Source organism: Erpetoichthys calabaricus, chromosome 8 (assembly GCF_900747795.2).
Source record: "Erpetoichthys calabaricus chromosome 8, fErpCal1.3, whole genome shotgun sequence".
NCBI lineage: Eukaryota > Metazoa > Chordata > Cladistia > Polypteriformes > Polypteridae > Erpetoichthys > Erpetoichthys calabaricus.
The window spans coordinates 114891791-114917281 of NC_041401.2; the positions used below are offsets into that span (position 1 = coordinate 114891791).

General features: G+C 37.0%; 1 protein-coding gene across 2 annotated transcripts in view; it reads left to right on the forward strand.

Annotated features, from left to right (window-relative positions):
* Nucleotides 1-25491, forward strand: part of itgb2 (integrin, beta 2) — a 92891-nt gene that overhangs the window by 35666 nt on the left and 31734 nt on the right. For both annotated transcript variants that reach the window (XM_028807315.2, XM_051931210.1), the window contains exons 3-10: nt 1745-1833; nt 4136-4328; nt 9720-9890; nt 12121-12362; nt 14525-14680; nt 14767-14862; nt 15071-15160; nt 16893-17027. In XM_028807315.2, coding sequence (XP_028663148.1) covers nt 1745-1833; nt 4136-4328; nt 9720-9890; nt 12121-12362; nt 14525-14680; nt 14767-14862; nt 15071-15160; nt 16893-17027 — 1172 coding nt within the window. The remainder of the gene's footprint in view (nt 1-1744; nt 1834-4135; nt 4329-9719; nt 9891-12120; nt 12363-14524; nt 14681-14766; nt 14863-15070; nt 15161-16892; nt 17028-25491) is intronic.

Sequence of the window (25491 nt, forward strand, 5' to 3'; positions counted from 1 at the left end):
GTCATGTCACTCCTCTCACCTATTAACACAGCCCACTGTTTATCTCTGTCTGCTTACCTGCAGTGCCCTTTGAATTCTATGTATCTGGCTTATTATAATTTAGTTTCCAAGCTTTTTATCAGGGTTCATATCCAGTTACATGTATTTCAAGCTTTCATTATTTCATCATTAAATATGTTGTAGTGCTTGGTTTGGTGATCTTATTGCTACAGGGATCCATGATGGCTGCCATATAATGACCATAACATAATGTAATGGGATGAGACTTGTCAGCATGTGGTGTTAGCAGGCATTTTCTGCCAGTATCAATACAAGTCTTCAAATGGAAATTTCTTATCAGTTTTTGATCCATTTTCTAAACTTTTTATTTATTTTTTTGTTACAAGTCTGTGTCTGTAGAGTTTTGTATCTATAAGGAGTAGTTAAAATGTAGATGTGTTTGCACTGACTGCATAGGGTAAGATGGACAAAGCAAGCTTGTGCTTGTATTTTCTTTTGTAACTTTAGTTATGTGATCTGTCAGTACTTTTTCACACTATATACTATTTTCTTTGTTTATGTTTTTCTGCTAAAATCTTTGGCAACTTCAATGACATTTTTGTTAATATTAAAGTCTTTGCTTTTATGTGTCAGCTGCTTTTTGCATATTGCTTATTGATTAGCATTATTGACCTTTTAGCTACCGTATATACTCACAGATAAGTTCTCCCGTGGATAATTATTGTTGTACTGTTGTTTTATAATGCCGGTCATATAAGTCAAATGCAGAAAACTCATGCTATTGGTCCAAAAGAGATTATGATATGCTAAAACCCACCTGAGAGAGTAACCATGGAGCACACTGCCTTTTTTTCTATGTGGGTGCGGCAATGCGCTATATCAGCGCGTGCTCCTAACCTCTCTCTCTCTATTGTGCCTAAATGACGACATGGTAATACCCAAACTATTCCGAAGCAAAGTTTGCACTGATTTGTGTTTTTTGTATCTCACACCCTCATACACCTTAATTGCAAGAGCATCCCTTATCTACGATGGAGCGTGCGATCAGAAGAAAATATGAAGCTGGTTTTAAATGAAACATTGTTGAAGTAGCAAAAGAAATTGGTATCTGTGCTGCTGCAACAAAATTTGATGCGTCTGAGAAACTGGAGCGAGATTGGAGCAGACAAGAAGATGTAAAAAAAAAAAAAATGAAGTGTCGCTTTTCTGAACGGGCTTATAAGTCAGTGTTTGATTTTATGATTGATTTTTCGGGTTTCAAGACCTGACTTATATGTGAGTATACGAGTATATGGTAACTGTCAGCATTCTGTATGTTGCCATCTTGCATTTTGTCAACCATTTACCAATTTACTGAAAAGCTCAAATGACTAGTACTATGCACACATTCAGAAAGGCCTTTGTACTTATATTTCACACAACACTCGACTAATGATAAATTGTAAGCGTGGGAAACGATTGCTTTTATAAAAATGCAGAGAAATTCTATGTACCATGGCAGCATAAATTAAAGCAAGTAGCCTAATGCATTATGAGAACATTTAAGTCCACTGTTTTCTGTCTCCATTGGCAATTGTTAAGTTCAAGATATATTACAAATGTCTACGGAGATCTTTATACTTGGAGCACATACAGGTTAATGTGACCTTTTCAGGATTGCATATGGTTCAAGGTTCTATGCCTAAGCCACTGCACCACATTGTCTGCCTAAATTTTATTAATCTTATCCTCCATTTTTCTTCAGTTTTGTCCCAGGAATGCACCAAAACAAATGTGAAAAATTGCAATGACTGTATGGTTTCGGGCCCTAATTGTGCCTGGTGCAAACAAAAGGTATGTGCCATTTCATTTACTGTTCCCTGCTGCATAAATTCTTCAAAATAAATGCTTTGTTAATTGATACCCTCCAAAGAAGAAGTGAAAATCCAAATCCTTAATGATGGGACTAATATCTAATAAATGATAACTGTTATTAGGTGTTGATTAACAGATTACAGATGTATCATCACAAAGGAATGTAATTTATTCTTTAATTTAGAAGTCTGTGTTGGCTTCAGATATCCTCTTTGCTTGATACACAATGTAAGTACCCAAGAGGACAGACGAACAGCCTGGCCAGGATGGAGGAGGATTTCTTGCCCAGTAGGGAAGCCATAATGGAAGGATGGCCAAACTGCAGACATCACCTGACCAGGAAGCCTTATAACTCCTGTCCTGACTGTGATGCTGGATGGAAGAATAAACTGGTTAGAGGTGGAAGCCAGGAGCAGTTCATCCCCCCAAATTAATAAGTGGCAGTGTTCCTCGCAAGTACTTCCAGTTTTGACACCCACAGGACTGCATGGGAATTGGAATCTAGTGGGGATCTTTGGGTGATGAGAGAGGGCGCTGCTGGGAGGTGACTCCCCGAGTTTTCATTTGACCCAGAAGTGCTTCCAACAAGCCACAATGTGCCACCAGAAGTACTCACAGGTCCAGCTTAAAAGGAACCAGCTGCCATACTTCTAGTAGTCAGAGTCAGAAGGCAGCAAGGAAAAATCTCTTAGAGGATGGAAGGAGATAAGATATGTATTTATTGTATTATTGCAGCTGGTTGGATTAAAAATCTGTTTATTGAGCCTGGAGTTATGTTGGGTCTTGTGTGTCTAGGGATTGGGGGTTCAAAGACACCCCTACTGGTGACAACAGGTTACTTAGATTCTTTTAATACTGTGAATGTCCAGCCACAGGCCCCACCTTTGCACTAGTTAGTCTTCATAACTGAACTCTGTATGTAAGAAAAGTATAAAAGTATGGCACTATTGTCAGGATTGTGTTCTTTCATTTCTCCAGTTTCTTTAACACTGTCCTGCCATTTTGCTTAGATAATTAGAAAAAGTCAATACAGGTAGATTCCTCTATAGCTTTCTGAATCATGGACTATATAAATGAATGAAACAGTGTGTGAGGCGCCAGGAATTCCCACTGGAGATAATGATTAGCAGTGGTAGCAAGGGAATTGCCTTGTGTCCTTGTCTCTTCACTTGCCGCACAAAGTACATCTTCAATTTACTTCATCTACAAAAGTTCTCTGATGACCACTGTGTAGTAGGCCCGAAACAGCAATGAAGATGGGAAGGAGTATGAAAAATGGTTGTGGAGCCCTAAGAATCAGACTGAAACTGAACATAATATTTACCATAATGAGGAAGGAGGTGCAGCCTTATTTCTAGGGGTCTGTCTGATCAGTAGATTGTAAAGGGAGGACAATACAAATTTTCTGTACACTGCCAGAGCAGTCTGTTCTTTTTGAGGAGGTTCAGGTCTTTTAAAGTATGAAACAAGGTATGTGGGATGTTCTACCAGTTCACAGTGGCCAATGCACAGTTCTACACTGTGGTCTACTGGGGGGCAGTCCAGGGTATTTCAGACAGGCCAATAAACTGATCAGTAAGGATAGCTACATTATGGGCCAACCCCAAACTTAATGGAGACAGTGTGAGGAAAAAGAATGATAGCAAAATTAACCTTGCCAAATCAGCATCAGTGTTTTCAGGACTACTTTGCACTAAAAAAATTTAAAAGACTTAAAAAATGTTAATTTACCTACTGTTATTTATAAATTAGGAGGTTTCCTCATACCCCAATTAAAACTGACTATACTTCATCATAAAAGTGTTTATCCAGTAAAAAGAGTGGAAATTTCACTTTGAAATGCATGTAAACTTGAAAATGTATTTTGTGAGGATTGGTTGTTAGAAAAAGCCCTTTTTCCCTACTTTTCCATTCATTGATGCCATGTAACTAATTGTTTAAAAATAGCTTTTGACTACTCACAGGCAGCATGACTGTACTTTACATTAACATTTGTGGGCTTCCTTTTCAAAATGTCTGGCACACAGAGCCTTAGCAAGCCTTAAAACAATTGCTCTACCAAGCACAAGTCTGTGTCAGAAGCTTGGAAAAGACAAGGCGCGGGTTCATTACTGCTGCAGGATGATGAAGTTAGTAGATAGACCCTATTAAAGAAATAATACATTGGCTACTTTTTAAAATCCCTTTTACTTCTCTCATACAATTCAGTTCAATGTTTGTTTGTTATAGTGTATTCTTTTGTTTTAGTACTTTTTTTTAACGTTGCTTCTGTCATTCACAGAACTTCACAAAACATGGAGAGCCAGATTCGACTCGCTGTGATACTGAACAGCAGCTTCTCAACAGGGGCTGTAAAAAAGGAAATATAATTGACTATAACAGTGTATTTGCCATAATACAGAACAACCCTATTACACAAGGTGAAACGCCTACACAGCTGGCACCACAGAGAATCCGACTGAACCTCAGACCTGGTGGGCAAGTTTTCTTGTTGTTGATGTTGTTGTTTTTGAACTTTAAAAGAACTGAAATGTACTTTAGTGAAAACAAAATGTAAATTAAAAAAAACTAAAAACCAAAGTAGCACATTAAAAATAGAAACACTATTACAGAAACATCTGTCAGAATACCATTTTTCAATACTTTTTTAAGAAAAAGGCATTACAACTACATTAACAACAGCCACAATCCTTATTATTAAATATATTAAGAGAAAACATAATAATAGGTGAAATATTGTTCTACATTCTATCCATTATTGAAGCTGTTTAGTTTAGTTTTGAAGTGTAGAGAGTAAAGCATATCTTGGCATATGGGTCCAATGATTAGGAAGAAAATTGCTCTTGGCCAAAAAAACAGAAAAAAGCAAAGTATTCCTTTCATACATTTGTGATCTCAATCCTAGATGTCTCAATTTATCCACAAAATAGATGTGTAGTCCAAAAAGAAACCATGCTGCACAAAAAAAGAAAGCTTTGGACATACTCTAGAAAAGAAAATATCCAAAGTTTTAAAAAAAATTAAATTGAAAAACATGGGCCACATTAAAACATTTTAAAGCATAAGGGTCAAAGGTCCTTTGGGACTTATGAGTGGTAGAAGCAAGCAAAATTATTGGGCCTGATGGTGATTGCTTGTAATGCAGAAAAATAATTAAAGACGTGATTTCTGAGCTGCAAGAAATAACTTTGTAGCAGTTGCATCATACACTAAAAGTTGAATAAAACATTGAAAATGTGTATTCCAATGTACCTGAAGAGAAACAAAGGTTCCATCCATCCCTCCATTTTCTAATCTGCTCATCCAGTTCCAGTTATGTGGTGTCTGTCCTAATACTACTTGACAAGCCTTGGGTGGGGTCTTGGTCCATTGCCAGGGCACATTAATGAAGACAACTACTGTATACCCACATTGACAGTTCCACTCATTCATCAAATTTTAATTAGTCAGTTAGCATAAGTACTGTATAGCATGACCATTGTGGACCTACAAGAAGAAAAGTCTAAAAAGAAGTTGGGATTTAACAAATCATTCAAGAAGAATATAGAAGAGTTTGAAAGGCTAATAAAATGTTAGTCTAGATTGTGAAAACTGTCAAATATTAAGCAGCAGCAGATGTTATATCAAATCTCTGTCATGTTGCAGTAATACCACATTTTGGAATTCTGTGTGCAATTTCGGTTACAATGCTGCCAAAAAAAAACAATGGATAGCTAGACAAAATGGGCATTGTATTCTCTTGCTAAGAGGGCTTAGCCTTTTAAATAGTACGCTATTTAATTACGCTAAAAGAACAGTATGCTGCTATGCTAACAACAAGCCATGGATTACAAGTGACATCAACGGCCTTTTGAACCAGAAGAAAAGGGCTTTTAAAGGCGGTGATCAGCATGAGCTCAAGCGCGTGCAGAAGGAACTACAAGTCCAGCTCAGGGCGGCAAAGGAGCAGTACAGGAGAAAGCTGGAGCAGAAGTTGCAGAATAACAGCATGAAGGAAGTGTGGGATGGGATGAAGATCATCACTGGCTGCAGCTCGAAGTGGGGTGCCACCATCAAGAGAGATGTGGAGAGAGCAAACTAGATGAACAACTTTTTTAACAGGTTTGACCATCCTAACCCACTCTCACCTCGGAGTACTGCACCCTCCACCCATCCTTCTGCTGATACCAGCATAGGGGAGAGTCTACCCCAACCCACAATTACAGCAGCCCATGTAAGCAGAGAGCTGAGGAGACTTTGTGCCAGCAAAGCAGTGGGTCCAGATGGAGTATCGCCACGACTGCTGAAGGCCTGTGCGTTGGAGCTGGGGAGTCCTCTACAGCGTCCTAATGAGCTGAATGACTTCTGGCCTGTCGCTCTGACATCGCATGTGATGAAGACCATGGAGCGGCTGCTGCTTCACCACCTGAGGCCACAGGTCCGTCATGTCCTTGACCCTCTGCAGTTCGCATACCAGGAGAAGGTGGGAGCGAAGGATGCCATCATCTACATGCTACACCGATCCCTCTCCCACTTGGACAGAGGCAGTGGTGCTGTAAGAATTATGTTTGTGGACTTCTCTAGCACCTTCAACACCATCCAACCTCTGCTCCTTAGGGACAAACTGACAGAGATGAGAGTAGATTCATACCTGGTGGCATGGATCGTGGACTATCTTACAGACAGACCTCAGTATGTGCATCTCGGGAACTGCAGGTCTGACATTGTGGTCCGCAACACAGGAGCGCCGCAGGGAACTGTACTTTCTCTGGTCCTGTTCAACCTATATACATCGGACTTCCAATACAACTCGGAGTCCTGCCACGTGCAAAAGTTCGCTGACGACACTGCTATCGTGGGCTGTATCAGGAGTGGGCAGGAGGAGGAGTATAGGAATCTAATCAAGGACTTTGTTAAATGGTGCGACTCAAACCACCTACACCTGAACACCAGTAAAACCAAAGAGCTGGTGGTGGATTTTAGGAGGACCAGGCCCCTCATGGACACCGTGATCATCAGAGGTGACTGTGTGCAGAGGGTGCAGACCTATAAATACCTGGGAGTGCAGCTGGATGATAAATTGGACTGGACTGCCAATACTGATGCTCTGTGCAAGAAAGGACAAAGCCGACTATACTTCCTTAGAAGGCTGGCGTCATTCAACATCTGCAATAAGATGCTGCATATGTTCTATCAGACGGTTGTGGCGAGCGCCCTCTTCTACGCGGTGGTGTGCTGGGGAGGCAGCATAAAGAAGAAGGACGCCTCACGTCTGGACAAACTGGAGAGGAAGGCAGGCTCTATTGTAGGGCCAGCTGGACAGTTTGACATCTGTGGCAGAGCGATGGGCACTGAGCAGGCTCTTGTCAATCATGGAGAATCCACTGCATCCACTGAATAGTATTATCTCCAGACAGAGGAGCAGCTTCAGCAACAGACTGCTGTCACTTTCCTGCTCCACTGACAGACTGAGGAGATCTTTCCTCCCCCACACTATGCGACTCTTCAATTCCACCCATGGGGTGGGGGGGGGGTTGGTAAACGTTAACATTATACAAAGTTATTGTCTGTATACCTGCATTGTTATCAATCTTTAATTTAATATTGTTCTTTATCAGTATGCTGCTGCTGGAGTATGTGAATTTCCCCTTGGGATTAATAAAGTATCTATCTATCTATCTATCTATCTATCTATCTATCTATCTATCTATCTATCTATCTATCTATCTATCTATCTATCTATCTATCTATCTATCTATCTATCTATCTATCTATCTATCTATCTATCTATCTATCTATCTATCTATCTATCTATCTAGTATACTTTGAAGGCTTTACAAAGAATCAATACAAGTCATCAGATTTTCCAACATCATGGATGTAGATGGTCAACTGGCTTTATTCACTGTAACATTTTTCACTAAGGGACCTTTATGGGTGAAATGGATCAGTGGACTTTTTGTCACATGCATATTGACTAGATTGGTTGTCATGCTAAACCATGACTGACTAAATGACAACTGTTTTAATTATGGCCTTGTGATAGTGTATCATCACTTCCTCAGTGACGTCAAAGTCTATCAGCTGTTGTAGACAGATGCTAATGGGCTTTTTTATAATGACTGTACGTGGGGGTTCCAAAGAACTTTAAACTGTCCAAAAATTCAGACAGGAAAGTTTTGATTTATCTGTACAGTACTCCGATGTTTTATCTTTGTATCATTTGATAAGTATCATAATCTATGCCCTGTTAGTTAGCTTACACTATTTTGTAATTTCATTGTTATCATAGATCAGACTGGTCAATATTTTAGCATCGATTGCTCTTATTAATTTACAGACTGCGAATAGCATACACTGCTATTTGCGTTAAAAATTAGCAGAGGAGATAAGACATGATGTGGTATTCTTGTAAATCATCACGATTTTGTCAAATAGCAGATACAAACCACATTTAAACCTCATTTGATTTCACATAAAAAAGCATTATGATTCTATATTATCAGTATAATATACATATAACTGGTTCTCAGACTTAGTCCCCTGTGGCTGCTGGCTTTTGTTCCAACCAGATTCACAATCAGAAAGTCATTTTACCTCCAATTGATCTCATTTACATGGGGTTTCCATCCTTCCCTACCTCTGCATTCAAACAGAACACCAGTGCAATTTATACCTTTGTTAGAGATTTAGAAATGTTTGTATTTTTGCTATAGATTTAAATGCCTGACTATCTTTTGTAGTTTTCTATAGCAAGCCAAATTAATATTTAGAGATATCTCATAATAAATTTCAGATACCTTAAAATGTAATTTGCTTTTTAAGATATATGAAACTCATTTTAGGATATCCATCCATCCATCCATCCATTATCCAACCCACTACTGTATATCCTAACTTTTAGGATATCTGCTATTAAATTTTAGATATCTCAAATACATTTTCAGATATCTCAAATAACTGCATGTACATTTCAAGATATATCAAATGAATTTTTAGGTATCTTAAATTGACCTTTAAAATATCTTAAAGGCATTTCAAGATATCTCAAAATCACTTCCTGTAAAATTGCCTATTCTTTCAATGGGACTTCCTGTTTATTGTAAGATATCTTTAAATGTATCTGAGATATCTTGAAATGAGCAGAAGTGATTTTAAAATATCTTGAAATATATTTCAGATGTCTGAAAATACACAGGAAGCTATTTTGAGATATCTGGAAATGTATTTCAGATATCTGTAAATGTATTGTAGAAAGATTAAAATACTATTCAGAATTCATGAAATAATTTAATGCCTTTTTAAAGATGTTTCAAAATGCATTTGAGATACATTGAAATACAATTTGAGATATTTCAAATTCATTTCAAGATATCTTTAAATAGTTGTCTCTGCTCCACTTGAGATATGTTAGAAAGAATTTCAAGGTTATCACAGGGTAGGCATGTTTCCTTTTTATACCAGAAATGATTGCATGTATGGTAACCTTCAGCACATCCTAAAAAAAAAGTGCCAAATCAACCTTCACACCCTGGAGTATTTATCCTCATATATCATATATGCTGACACAAAAATACAAAATAATTAATCATTTTTACTACTAATTCTTATAATAAAACAAGTTCAGCAACAATAATTTTATTACAAAAAAAAGCTATAGAAATGGCCATAATTAAATCATGTTTCCAGAACTATGAGGCATCTCTGCTGTTGTCCTTTAATCTATCCATTTAACACATTGAGGGAACAGACACACAATCCCTTAGGATTCTAATCCATCTTACCATGTTTTTGTTTTTATTAATTGGTTAATGAAAATGTTCTTTTATTGCTCAATGTATTATGTTTTAACAATAATTACTAATGAAGGAAATTTTCATTTTTAGGAAAACCATCAACTTTTACAGTGTACTTTAAGCGTGCAGAAGGCTACCCTGTGGATCTTTACTATCTTATGGATCTTTCCTACTCAATGAAAGATGATTTGCTTAACGTGAAAACATTGGGATCAAAAATCCTGGATGCTCTCAACAGTATCACCAAAAATTCACGCATTGGTAATGTCGTTTAAATCCTAACTAAAATATTAATATGAAAAAAACCACCCCACAAAATAGGACCTCTTCTGTCCTTTGTGATGTTTAAAAGGAACAAGACTGAATTTACTGGGTAGACAACAGTAATGCTACACCTTCTTAATGTTCACCTTCTTAATTGTGTTAAAATATAGAAAAGATCCTTCTCTTGCTATTTTCATTTACAGATAATCTATACCTTTATACATTTTATCTTTGCAGGCATTGTGGCCTCAAGTTTGAAGTTGCAAGGCTCAAGGTTCAGTTCTCTATGTGACCTAGAATGTTTAATCATGGGGAGGTCACTATATATTGTTTTATACTTTTAGAACACCCCCATTTTTCCCAGCTTTCATTGGAATTTTAGCACAATTCCACTAACAGTTCATAAAGCTGTCCTGACTTTTGTTGATTACTTATAAATGCTCTGTCTGTATAAAAGCAGGCACAAAGCTGAAACACAACCAGGTGCCTCACTGCACAGCAGCTTCAAGTGCAGCTTAACAGCTGTGCAATGTCCATATCTTCAATTGCTTAATTGTTCTATGCATTAATTTTATTACTATTGGCAATGGTTCCTGCTCCAGGTAAGCCTCTTTTTGCAATTTTAGCAGTGATGTTCTTACTGCCACATAACCTGTTATATCTGCATATTGAAATCTTCTGTTTACAGTTAAGTGACACTTGCTTACCTCAACCACTGTCCTGTGAAATGCCTTTTACTCAAGCCATTGACTCTCAGAAGATTGTCTTCTGATTCTGCTGTATTAGAGTTTCCTCCAGTTTTTAAGTTACTTTTGATGGTGTAGGAAACTGTACTCACTGACACCTTGGCTCTCTTTGCAATTTCTCAAAAGAAAAGACTGTTATAATGGTCTGTCTGTCTTCCGTTGTTAATTGTTTTTTTTGCCACTATGATAACAATATGCAGTTCAGTATTGTCCAAATAATACTTCAAAGGGTATAGTAACGCAGCTTGTTCCAACACTGCTTTTATTCAGACAGAGAGTTTGTAAGTAATCAACAAAGGTTGGGACACCCGTAGAAACTGTCTGCGTCAACTTTCAAGGCATTAACTTTCATTGCTACAGAAAATGTCATTCGACTCTGTGTTGCTTATTTGTTTCTCTTTGCAACATCTTAAACTTCATTTTGGGTCCACAAACACTGCCATTTTGAATACCGTTGTTTCTAGGGGTATGTTCTCTGTGGTCTTGACCTGTGATTATTGATGCAACAGGATAAAAGGATGGCTTTGAGCTCATTTTCTAAAATCTAATGTACTTGAAATCTGCTAAAAGAGTAAATGCTTGACAAAATAGGTGGATTTTGTTCTTCAGCAGATTCAATTTTACTATAACATATCACCATAGCAGTAAGAATGGAAAAGTAGATGCTTTTTCTCATGTTTTTGTGCCAGATGAATGTAGGGAAGACCCCGTATCTATATACATGAAGAAAATGTATTGGTATGCTTATTATACCAGACACAGAGGTTTATTATGAGCAAGATTTGTGCCATGCAAAATCAAACAGATTCCTTCAAAAATGTTCCTTCAGGAAAATTAGTCACTTTTGAGTAACTCCGTCTTTGGCCATTTTAAAAAATTACCTTTTCATAGAAAGGTATGACAATTGATTTAAGAAGCTATATCACAACATGTGAAGCTTATTTTTGGTCTAAGAATCAGATAGGATTGCCTATTTCGATGCTCCATCCCCTTTCAGTGCTTTTTTGCCCTTGGGAACATATTTCTATGGACTTATATCACAGATCTGCCTCCCTTCAAGAGATACACCACCATTTTAGTCGTAGTGGATAGGTTTTCTGTCTAAAGTGCAAACTTTGTTCCCCCTAAAGGGCTACCATCATCCAAGGTATTAGCAGATACAGTATCTTCTTGTATAAAATAGTTTGTCTCCATGGTTTTCATCATATTGGACAGAGGTCCACAATTTATTTCTAGGTTCTGGAAGTCATTTTGTGAAAGGTGACCTTGACATCGGGGGTATCATACAGAGATAAATGGGCAAACTGAAGAGGTTAGTCAGGACCTAGGGAAATACCATCGACGTATGGTAAATTCAAATCAACACGATTGGGCAGATTTGTAGATATTTTTATTAGTACAAAAATGCTACTGTTTAGCAGATATGTGTTTTGTTAAGTGTTTACGTGTATCCTAATCAAAGTTCATTTTTATTCTCATAGGTTTTGGGTCTTTTGTGGACAAAACTGTTTTGCCATACACAAATACTCACCCAGACAAGCTGAAAAAGCCGTGTCCAGAATCAGAAACATTTTGTCAGCCAGCTTTTGGATATCAGCATGTACTTGATTTGACAGATAACGAGGAAAATTTTAAGAATGAAGTTTCAAGACAGGCCATTTCAGGAAACCTTGATGCACCAGAAGGTGGCTTAGATGCCATCATGCAGGCTACAGTCTGTGAAGTAAGGCTTTTCTTTAATAACGTTTTAAGATGAAAAAGTGTTGTTTCCAGTTTTACGTTAAATACTTCATAAACTAGTCTGTAGAAAACATAATACAGTATGTTGATAAATATAATTTGAAAATGTTTGCATATTTGTTAGCATATAGGTCTTAGTAATGTTTGCACTTTGAGAATTACATGTGGGATGAGAATCAAGAAAAAAATAATCTTTGCACAAAGGATTTTGGGAATCTGAAACATACTGTCAAGAACAATACGTGAGGTGGAATCTTTGACATTTAGTAGGATGTACCTGGTTGAGATATTTATGCAAGCAAGTGTTTTTAACTGAATGTTTTTCCTGTTTGTCAAACATCTTATGCTCGTATTCTTATTTTCAAAAATGAAGAGAATCTGCATATCATACCATATTAGAAACAGAAAAATTTATAAATAGATTTTTTTTATATATCTAGCTTTTCTGGAGTAGAGCTACGGTGTCCTCCATAGTGTTTAAAATACTGAAGATTCAGCAGCCTTCAACCCAAGTCATAAAATATTGAACTCTCTGTCTTCCAAACACAATACACACACATGCAGATCACTGAAATATATTAAATTGGCAAATGCTAACAAGTCCAAGACTTTAGAGGCAAAAGGATGATGAATATAAATGGATGCCATCAATGTCAACCCAAGTGTTTTACTCTGCACGATCTACACATAACTCAGTAAAGGAAATATGAAGAGTAAATAAAACAATCCACTGTCACAAAGTCTTTCTTGAATTGGCATATGTCAACAACGTACACCAACAGGGCATGTACCACATTGTCAAGTACACTTCTGTCTGACATAATTACTCACTGGCTCATATGTTTCTGTCTCTGTGCTACCAAGTAAAGATATTGTATTGTATTCTCTTTTCATTGGCATTCTCTGCTGAATAACTGAAGAAATATTTGCAATTAACTTAAAAATATTTTTAAAATACACCAATACAACAAATAGCTTTCTGTATGTTTGTGAATTAGAACCCGGCACAGACTCACACAGAGGCACGTGTGAAGTCCAACAAAGACTTCATTTTTCTTCAGTTGGAGGGCATGTCTTCCCCATGAACCCTCCAGCCACAACACAGCCCCAAAGCACTTTAAACAAATCACCACAACACTCCCGTTTGGCACCACCACTCCTCCTTGGCAACCTCGTCCTCTTCCTCTCGATTCTGGCTCCTGAGTGCTGGTTGCTGGCCCTTTTTATAGCCCACCCAGAAGTGCTTCAGGTGCTTGATCACTTGTTTCTGATTGCACCTCCGGGCGGGGCTGTATAGTTGTCCAGGCCAGCTCAGGGACCCATGCAATATCCCCTGGCGGCCACCCCAGTTCCCAACAGGGCTCCCATGGAGCCCTGCGGGAAACTGAGGCACCATCGTCAGCCAGGAAGGCTGCCACCAACCATCCCGAGGGAGGTACTGAGGAGTCCATGGTTGCTCCCCCGGAACATATGTAGAAGGGGCGTCCTGGCCGGGCATGGGATCCAGCCATCTGCCACACAATGCTCTTTCATTTTCATTGCATTAGGGTGTAAGGATAGCACAAAAATGTTACACAAACAAAACACTAGTGAGTCAAAAAGGATCAATGTTTCTACTGCAAGGCCACACATAAACCAAGAAAAAAATATATAATGCTCTCTCAACCAGTTAAAAAGTACACCCCAAAAATTTCTAAATTAATATAATGTTATTAATATTTACAGAAAAGGGAACCCTTCAGAGTAAATCACAGATTGCTTCATTTATATCAGCTTATGTCTAAAATATCAACTGATTGCTGTGATCGTAAGCAGTAAGAAGAGAAACGCCTAGCCACCAAGCAAAATTCAATAGCCAAGGAGGAGGACAATGCTTTTATCATTTTCTTGAAGATAACTGCAGCCCTAACTCCACTTGGCTTTTTCAGAGGACTAAATCAATACTTTTAGGACAAAAAAAAAAGCATTTTTACTGATGTGGAACCCAAGTCTTAGTAACAAAGGCAGGAATTCACAAAAGTTTAAGAGAGGCATCTGTCAGATAACGTAAACAGGACTTTTTGCATTCTCTTTCTGTACACTTACATTTTTCACTTCCAGGCTCGGGTTCTAAGAGTATCATGCTACTGTATGTCTCTCTTACAGAAAGACATTGGGTGGAGAAACAACACCCGCTTGTTGGTCTATGCTTCAGATGATGGCTTCCATTTTGCAGGAGATGGGAAACTGGCAGCAATTCTTACACCTAATGATGGCCAGTGTCATATGGTAAATAAACGCTACTCCAAAAGTAATGAAATGGTATGTGAACTATATTTAAAATATTTAATTTTTCATAAAATGTTAGTTTAAAAATTAATTATAAAGGATGAATATTGTTTGCTTAGGACTATCCTTCTGTGGGACAAGTGGCACAAAAACTTCAACAGAATAATATCCAACCAATTTTTGCTGTTACAGAGAACATGTATCCTGTATATGAGGTAAAATGAATTTACAAAACTGTACTGTAGATTCTTTGGTAAAAAAGTGTATAGAATATTTTTTATATCATATGTTTTATTTTCTGAATAACTACAAAATTACATTTTTTAATTTCTTGTTTCTTTTTTGTTTAATAAACTGAATTAATGATTTCCATTTGTCAGAAACCTAACAAGCACATACAGTATATTGATGTTTTATTCACAGGAACTTAGTCAGATGATCCCGAAGTCGGCAGTTGGCAAGCTGTCAAATGACTCTAGTAATGTTGTAACACTCATAAAAGATGCCTACAATGTAAGTTCATTTTAAAATTCTGTTCAAAATAAATACTCACAAACCCCAAACGTTACCAGTCAAGGGCTTTGTTCCTGGTTAAGAGTGGCAGGGTGGTTCAGGGGTTAGCTCACATACGGCCCCATGAAATTCTTTGTCTGGTACTCTTTGTGTGGAACTGAGTTTTTCTCCAAGCACTCTAGTTTTCCATCGTCATCCCTACGTTAACTGGTAAATCTTAATTAATGATAGATTTGCACTTCATTTAAGGTTGGTTTCTGTCTTGTGCCCAATGCCAATTCAGACAAGGATTAGTAGGTTTGGATTAAGATAGATTCTAATTATTTATTGTTTATTTTACTGAAGCATAAAGCTGACACAGATGTACAAAAATATATTGACCAGGCACCAGAGTTGGCCAAGCACCAGAGTTTCTTCACTAGATAACTAGACTCAAGTGAGCATTGTAGATGATGTAAGCCATGTTTTATTTATTTACTAAAGATTAAGAGGTAGTGAAGTATTTAGAGCTACCACTGTAATATAAGCTTCTTTTTTACATAGTCTCCTGCATTTACAGATTATGCCCACACAAAGAAATGGGACCATGTTGCCTTCTTAGGGCCAATTCATATTTCACACATAAATAGATCCACACTTCTGTGCTCAGACAAACACGTGCCATATTGATATTAATCAAGATGACTGCACTACTCAAATCTCCATTTGTGAGTATCCATGCCAATGTAGTCCCAAATGAGGCACATTACCTACATTGTGAGGGAGCGTCAGTTATAGCACTATGGTCATGTGGCGTGATTCCCCAAGGGTGATCTAGCTCACAGGATACTCATTGTTGACGGCCAGAGTGGCTGGACCAGGCCAATGGGATGCCCACATAACACCTGGCTGCAGCAGATAAATGGTGGGACTGGACTACATGTCTGTTTGAGGAGTTTGCAAACCAGGATCCCAAGCTGTTTTGTTGTGTGGTGGGTGCGGCAATGCACTGTACCAGTGGATGCTGCCCAGCCTGACCTGACAATGCCAATGTGTCCACATTGACTGCAAATGTGTTGTGAATGACATATACAGTACTTGACATACTCTAAAAATGTAAAAGGTTACATGTTCAAACTATGTGGTAACCACTTTGGTATGAAATGACTCCTGTCTTCTTTCTGTGCATATGTAAACTTAATGTCTTTTGTAGTACATGGGGACTGGCAGGTGGTAAGGTAAAATCTTTATGACTCTAGGTGGCAGCAGAGTCACAATGTAGTGCCTCTTAAGCGTGGGCAAGATGTTGACTGCCTCAGGTATCTGTAGTCAGGAGAGAGTTCTGTAAAAGTTCACAGTAGGAGGAAGAGAGGCCTGGTGATATATAAATAGGAGATGAGAAAGGATGAGCCACCCCATCTGGTAGGCAGGGTTTGAGACCTGCATAGTTGGGCACAGAGGGGAAACCCATTTGTATTTTTTATGTGTTCTCACTGTTTTAATCCCAGTTTGGCATCATTTTGTTTTATAAGGCGCTATTTTAATATTTACAGTTTGCAGTCTATATAAAAATTACTGTTATAAGTGAATTTTGAAGCAATATGGGTGATAAAGGAAAAAATCAAAGATAGAAAAATGAAATTTCTTAATTACTTGATGCATGTTTTAACAGTTGTGTCAATATTTGATTTATATAGCAGAGGTTGTAACAAACTTTTTATAATCATCTCTGGTCATTTATTTTTCTTCACAGGACCTCTCATCAACTGTTATTCTAGAGCACAGATCCCTTCCAGAAGGACTTAAAATTTCATACAATTCAAAATGCTCTGGAGGAGGAACAAATGAAGACAAAGGAAGATGCACAAATGTTAAAATCAACAAGGAGGTATATGTTGTGAAAAGAGAAACATAGAACAGAATAAGGGCTGGGGACCTCTGGGCATCCTTTTAATTATTTTGACAAAAAAATTTACTTGTAATAAATCAAACAAAAAACAGAGTGAATGGCTCCCCCATCCAGTACCATCTAGGCTTGATAAGGTGCGGTTTTAGGGCAAGACCCATCTCCTCCAGGGGCTGATCACTAAATTGAATGAATTTGAAAGAAAGTAACTAATGGGATTTTACTGGTTATATAGGAATAGTTGGCATTTGCAGTGGCGTGTTGATTAAAACATCTTGGAGGGTATAATCCAGTTTGAGACTTTAATAAGAAGTTAACACATGGCATAATACAATCACTGTCTTCTGTATCAGGCAGTTAAACAGATGGATATGAAGTTGCATATGTGTATGTGGCGTCTACGAGAAAGAGGTTAAACAATTATTAAATAATTTAAAGAAAACAAAATAACAAGTTTTAATGATTTACACAAATAATGAAAACGCCAAAATCACAATTATAAATGTTATTATCCATCCAACCATCCATTTTCCAACCCGCTGAATCCGAACACAGGGTCACGGGGGTCTGCTGGAGCCAATCCCAGCCAACAACAGGGCACAAGGCAGGAACCAATCCCGGGCAGGGTGCCAACCCACCGCAGTAAATGTTATTATGAAATTATATTTTTTTCATTATAGTATCTTAAAATGCTGTGCAGACAATTAAATTTCTCAGAAATGTAGTAACTTGTGGCAGACTGCCAGGGCCCCTACCCGGCTGGGATGCCCCAAGGGGAGAGAATATTTTCAAGACTATTTCTCCCCCGGACCAGCAAATGGCAGCCCTCTTGGCTTCCAACAGGGCTACGGGTCATGAGCATGGAAGCTCAACCTTGCTGGGGCCCATGGCCACCACCAGGGAGCATCTGGACACTTGCAGGGCCCTATTTGGCAACACTTTCGCCACATCCAGAAGGGTTGCCAGAAAAAGCTTGTTGGACACCTGGACTCCTTTCCGGGTGCCCTATAAAAGGAGGTAGTCACCACCACTCAAAGGCCTGAGTTGGGAGGAAGTGGACAAAGCTCATAAGGAGGAGTGGAAGCGGAAGGACTGGCTGAGAAAAGGGGCAGTGAATTGTCTGTTGTCTGTGTACTGTGTTGTGCTGTGCTTTATGTACTGTGCTGTGGGGAGCAGAGAAAAGCGGGGTTAGGGCAGCTGTACGCGCCCAGTGCATCACAAACTTTACTTATTCATTTTACATATTTAACTTTTAATAGAGATTTTATACACTGGCACTAAAGTAAACATACCGTTTATACAAACAATTTATACAATAAAGTAAAACATACTAAGTGAACTTACGTTGTCTTATTTGATAATATTTTACTATGCTAATTGGCAAACTAATCAATTAAAGAGACATGCTTTTGTCTCAATAGAATCCAGCTGCAGACAGGAGACTTTGTGCTGAAAAAGGGGGTGGCAATAGTGTCTGACATGCACAGAACCACTGGAGGCTAAAAACTATCCTGGCTGTAGCTGGACATGATGGGAATAAGATTCTGGGTTTGTCTTGAAAGCGATCTCACTGTTCCCCCTGCACCTTATCTTCTGCTTTATGGAGACAAGAGGGGAACCTGTCAACAATTGAGCAACCTGTGTGCTCTTGAATTGGGTTCCTTACCTTCGTGTGGTTTAGCTGAAGAAATGTTCCAGTAGTTAAGAAATCATAGAACTGGGTCGCATATAAGAAGGTCTCAGCTCTTGGAATTTGGAAATATAATGCTAAAATTCTTTAAGAGTGATAGTTTTCTGACTAGTGGTTTGTAGTCACAGTAACCTGTTTTAGTTTCCTAACAAAGTGGAAGAGTTGGAAAGTGTTGCTGCATAAAAAGTGTTTGAACATTTAATCTAATTTATTATGTTTATTAATGTTAGATTTTAGTTTTCATATGATGAGGCATGGGCATGATATTAAAAATTTAATTTCATACCAAAATTAGTCTTTTCTTAGGAAAGAGAATAGTCAGGACTAAGCAGAGTTCATTTACTAAAGGCTAGATTGATATAAAGTAAAAAGGGCAATGCAAATGTGTAGTCAAAAGTTTGTTTTCTCTACCTGAAGGATTTCTTTTATCTATCTATACTAATTAATAAAAGGCAAAGCCCTCACTGACTCACTGACTGACTGACTGACTCACTCATCACCAATTCTCCAACTTCCCGTGTAGGTAGAAGGCTGAAATTTGGCAGGCTCATTCCTTACAGCTTACTTACAAAAGTTAGGCAGGTTTCATTTCTAAATTCTACACGTAATGGTCATAACTGGAACCTGTTTTTTGTCCATATACTGTAATGGAGGAGGCGGAGTCACGTATCGCGTCATCACGCCTCCTACATAATCACGTGAATTAAAAACAAGGAAGAGATTTACAGCACGAGTCAAACGCGGGAACAAAGGTAAATGACGTTAATTTTTGAGTGTCTTTTAATACTGTGTAAGCATACATATTAACACATGTGCAATTAAACGTGTGCATTTACGGGGTGATTTCTCAGGCTTAAAAGCTCGCCTTTTATTAAAAAGGTAAATGCTAACTGTTTTCATTCTGAAGGGCACAAACCACGTTAAATTTCAGCCGTTAAACTCGCAAAAATGTCGGTACACCAGATAAATAAGCGCAACATATTATCAGTTGTATTGTATGCTTACAATACATATAGAAATGTGTTAATCGTTAACTAATAGTATGGGATGGTGTTTTTTCGACTCGCGCCTTAATTTAAACGATTCCATGTCTTGGTGGGTTTGCATAGCTTATTGTCAATATCTTTACACCTCTTTTTAAGACTTAATTTAAAAAGGTTTTCTTTTCTTCTTAATTAAAATTTAAAAGCAATACTTCACCGCTGCGAAGCCCCTCTAGCGCTGACGTCCGAGGTTCGATTACCGTAAGCGAGTGCAGTGAGTGTGTACGCCTGATGAGCCAAGAATAAGGGGGAAAGACGTGTCGCATACTCTTTGCATTATTTGACAGTAAACTATTTTCAACCATTCTATGATCTGCTTCTCACAACTGAAGGCACCGTGGCTGATGTTACCTGACTTGCTGGCCAACCATAAGCGTTACCTGGTAGGTAACCAGCCACTCACTTCACTCCCTTACAGGAATCGAACCTCGGACGTCAGCGCTAGAGGCGAAGCCCCTAAAATTGCGCCACGGCGTGTGGTTCGTTTATTTGACAACATGTAGATCGGGGTAATTACATTCATGGCATTCGTAGTCTGATTCTCAATCTGATTGTATGGGTGGTTACCTACCAGGTAACGCTTCATAGTTGGCCAGCAAGTCAGCTCGAAGTGATCACTCGAGTGAAGGCAGCTTCACAAAAAAACAGATCCTTAACAAACTGTTATTAGTATATTTTCCCTCAATTTAAAAAGGTTTTCTTTTCTTCTTAATAAAAATTTAAAAGCGGTACTTCGCCGGTGCAAAGCGCGTGGATTTGAGCGACTGACGCATATAGACATATTCATGAGTGCAGGTACTTCGGAAAGAAAGCACCGTGTAAGCCTAAAGTTTAAATCAAGTTCATAGACCTACAAAAGGTTGCCATTGATTTGAGGCAAGATTGCTTTTCTCCTGTACAACTATACGTTGCATTCTCAAGAGTGTGCTTGCACAGCTTCGGATATAGATATATATATATATATATATATATATATATATATATATATATATATATATATATATATATATATATATATATATATATATATATATATATATATATATATAGATGTATATAGAGATATAGATATACATATATAGATATAGATATATATATATATGTATGTATGTCTATATATATATATATATATGTAAGCTTATAAGTACTGCCTTACTTCTCTTTAAGAAAGGAAGATGTAATGATACTTGATTTAAACGATTGCATGTCTTGGTGGGTTTGCGTAGCTTATTGTCAATATCTTTACACCTTATTTTAAGATTTATTGACTGAAACGGGCTTTCACGAAAAAAGTTAGGGCTTTGCTACAGGATACACCCTCCACAAGTTAAGCAAGTAAAAATAAAAGTATATATTTCTGTTTTATTTAAACCTTTTAAGTTTGTATGCATAGCCCCATTTGGCTGTTTTAGTTTTTTTTTTCTTTCTTCAGTAATATTTAATCTCCTTAAAGAAAAAGAACATATGCATTTTACTTTTTTTGTATCTCTTTAGTAATATTTTAGTTTAAAAGGATAACCAGTATTTAAACCTTTTATGTTACTTTATAAATTTATTTTACACAATGTTGAAAAATTAATAAGAAAGCTACATATTTTGGCAGCTGCTGCTTTAATTTTCAATGAAATGAAAAAAGCTCTCCAAGAGAAAACGTCAATGAAGAAGAAACAGTTTGCACTATCTAAAAAGGAGAAACCCTCATTTATAAAGGTTTGCTGCAGATGACTTAACTGAAAATAAATGAATAGTTCCTATGTGTATAATACATATTTATCTATTTTACTTATGCCTTTATTCCAGCAACTTGCAACATCTGAGGTACAATTTGTTACATTACTTTTGTTTTTTGCAGCACAGGCAAGTGAAGTGACTTCCTCAGGGTCACACAGTGGTGTCAGTACCAGGATTTGAACTGACAAGCTCCGGGTTTACTGAAATATTACTGAAGAAAGAAAAAAAAACGAAAACGGGCAAATAGGACTATGCATACAGATGTCCATCCATCCATTATCCAACCCGCTATATCCTAAATACAGGAGCCAATCCCTGCCAACACAGGGCACAAGGCAGGAAACAAACCCCGGGCAAGGTGCCAGCCCACCGCAGGGCGCACACACCCACACACACCCACACACCAGGGACAATTTAGAATCGCCAATGCATCTAACCTGCATGTCTTTGGACTGTGGGAGGAAACCGGAGTACCCGGAGGAAACCCAGACAGACACGGGGAGAACATTCAAACTCCACGCAGGGAAGCGAACCCGGGTCTCCTAACTGGCACCTTTCACTGCGCCACCATGCCGCCCGCATACAAACTTAAAAGGTTTAAATAAAACAGAAATATATACCTTTATTTTTTACTTCCTTAACTTGTGGAGGGTGTATCCTGTAGCAAAGCCCTAAGTTTTTTCATGAAAGCCCCTTTCAGTCAATAAGCCTTAAAAACAGGTGTAAAGCTAAACTTGCAGCACCGCTATTCAATTACACTTGCCTAACGCCACTCCTAAGGGGAGATACTGTGGGATCTGGACATCAGTCAAAGCACCAATCACAGGCCCGATTAGAAAGCGGGAAGCTGTGATTTGTCGTCTCCCTCCCATGTAACAATCATAGCCCGTGTTACAACGCACTATGTATGTATGTATGTATATATGTATATATGAAGAGGATGGATGGATGGATGTATATGTGTGTGTTTATGTATATGTGTATATGTATGTGTATATATATGTTGATATGTGTATTTATGTGTATGTGTATGTATATATGTATATATATGTTGATATGTGTATATATATATATGTATATATATGTATATTTAGATATGTGTATATATGTATTTATGTATATACAAATATTATTTAACACACTACTTCTGTGCTGCGAAGCGCGGGTATTTTGCTATATATATATATATATGTGAATGTATGTATGTATGTATATATGTATGTCTTTATTTATATATATATATATGTGCATATGTATATATATATATATATGTGTATATATATGTAGATATGTATATATTTATATGTATATATATATATGTACATATGTATATATATATGTAGATGTGTAAATTTGTATATGTATGTATATGTATATGTGGATGTGTATATGTATGTATATATATATGTATATGTAGATATGTGTATATGTAGATATGTATATATATGTATATGTATATATATGTTTACATAACCTCTTTAACACACTACTTCTCCGCTGCGAAGCGCGGGTATTTTGCTAGTTAGAAATAAATGGCAGACAGTTGCGCCTCCTTGAATAAAATTGACATCAAAATCATATAGCAATACATGATAGCAACAAAGTATAAAATGACAATGCTTGATATCACCAGTATGTGACAAAATGGTCCAGAAAATAAAATACTGAGCAAAACATTTGTTTTTATTTATTTATTTTTTTTTTATTACCAAGGGCTAATATTATTGGCAGGCAGTGTGTTGTTAGTTTTTAAGGCTTTGGACCTAGGACTTCAGATTCTGAAGTTATGGATTCAAATCACACTACTGATACTGTGTGACCATGAGCATGTCACTTCACCTGTCTGTGCTCCGATTGCAAAAACAAAAGAAATGTAACCAATTGTATCTCAAATGTTGTAAGTCACCTTGAATAAAGGAATCAGTCAAATACTAAGTAATAATAACATTATTAGGTCACTGGAGCTGCTTGATATGGTGGTTAAGGCTTTGCACCTCAAACCCTGAGGTTATGGTTTGAAACCCTACAACTGACACTGTGTGATTCTGAGCAAGTCACTTGACCTGCCTGTGCTCCAACTGGAACACCAAAAAGAAATGTAACCAATTGTATTATAAATGTTGTAAGTCACATTGAATAAAGACATCAGTCAAATACGTAAATGTAAATGCTTACTCCTGAATATGCTTGAAACAGTTATCCATGAAGAAAACATTTTTGCATTAGAGCAATTTATGCTTTTCCTAGTGATTTGTCTTCTGTTGATGGTCATCATCTAACAAAATTTTGCAGAAAAGTGCATTCTGTTGAATTGAAACGGGTGATCAGTAGGAATAGTGTGAAATTTGAGTATGTATTGTAATAAACGGCAATGGTGTGTAAATGGAAATTAATACTGCGTAAAGATTTATTGGAACTTAAGCTAATGATTATATTTATAATTATATTCCTATAATTATGTAAATATTATAAATCAAAAACACTGAAAAAACTGCAATGGACTGAGAACTATTTACATCAACTAGTTACATTAGTTGGGAGAGTCAGGTTTCACTGCAAGCTCAACAGAAGAAGCTTCTTCTTCTTGTCCTCTTCCTTCTGCAGATAACCATGAGCCAGTTAGTAAATACAGGGTAAGTCAAAATTATGTTAACACTAATGGTACTGCTATGTATATACTTATATACAATTTTTCTGGACAAATTATGTGCCGCATATGGTACATGTGTTGAGACATTCCTGTAAATCATACACATATGAAGTATGTTTTGTGAATAAATTTTTTGCCACCATTCAAATGTTAACATAATTTTGACTCACCCTGTATGTATGTAAAGAGCAACCTGACAGCTACAGACAAGGCACAAATAACAATATGATGTCCCTGAATAGAAATAAGTAAATAACATTGGGTCCTCAAAATGTTTCATACGTTAATGCCATAGCAGTTTTCCCCCAGATCAACAACCTGGCAAGACACAACAAAGGCTTTAATTAATTTGATGTACGAGATAACATTTGTGTGACTTGTTACAGACTTTAGCAGAGAGGTAGGCAAGTTTGAAATTTGGTAAAGCACCCATTTAGCAAATTATGTCATGGAAAAAGCTGTCTTCAGTTTTCAAAGAAATTATTCATGGAGACCAGATGAAAGTGCCGAACAATTCTTTATTTGCACATAGATATGCACAAATGTCTCGGTCCATGGAGTGAGCAATTAATTAAACAATTCATTCCCTTTTATACTTTCTACTAGCAAAATACCCACACTTCGCAGCGGAGAAGTAATGTGTTAAAGAGGTTATGTAAACATATATATACATAAACATATATACTTATATATACATATCTACATATACACATATCTACATAAATACATATATATATACATATACACATCCACATATATATACATATATCAACATATATATACACATACATACATATACACACACACACACATATATATATATATATATATATATATATATATATATATATACATACAGACACATATATATACATATACATATTTACATATCTACATACATACACATTTATCTATATCTATCTATCTATCTATCTATCTATCTATCTATCTATCTATCTATCTATCTATCTATCTATCTATCTATCTATCTATCTATCTATCTATCTATCTATCTATCTATCTATCTATCTATCTATCTATATATATACATATATATCTCTGTCTATCTATCTATATATATACATCCCCGTGCTTTGCAGCGGCGAAGTTCTGCTTTTAAATTTTTATTAAGAAGAAAACCTTTTTAAATTCAGTGAAAATCTACCAATAACAGTTTGTTAAGGATCTGTTTTTTTTGTGAAGCTGCCTTCACTTGAGTGATCACTTCGAGCTTTAAGCCTGAGAAATCACCCCGTAAATGCACACGTTTAATTGCACATCTCTTAATATGTATGCTTACAAAGTATTAAAAGACACTCAACAATTACACAG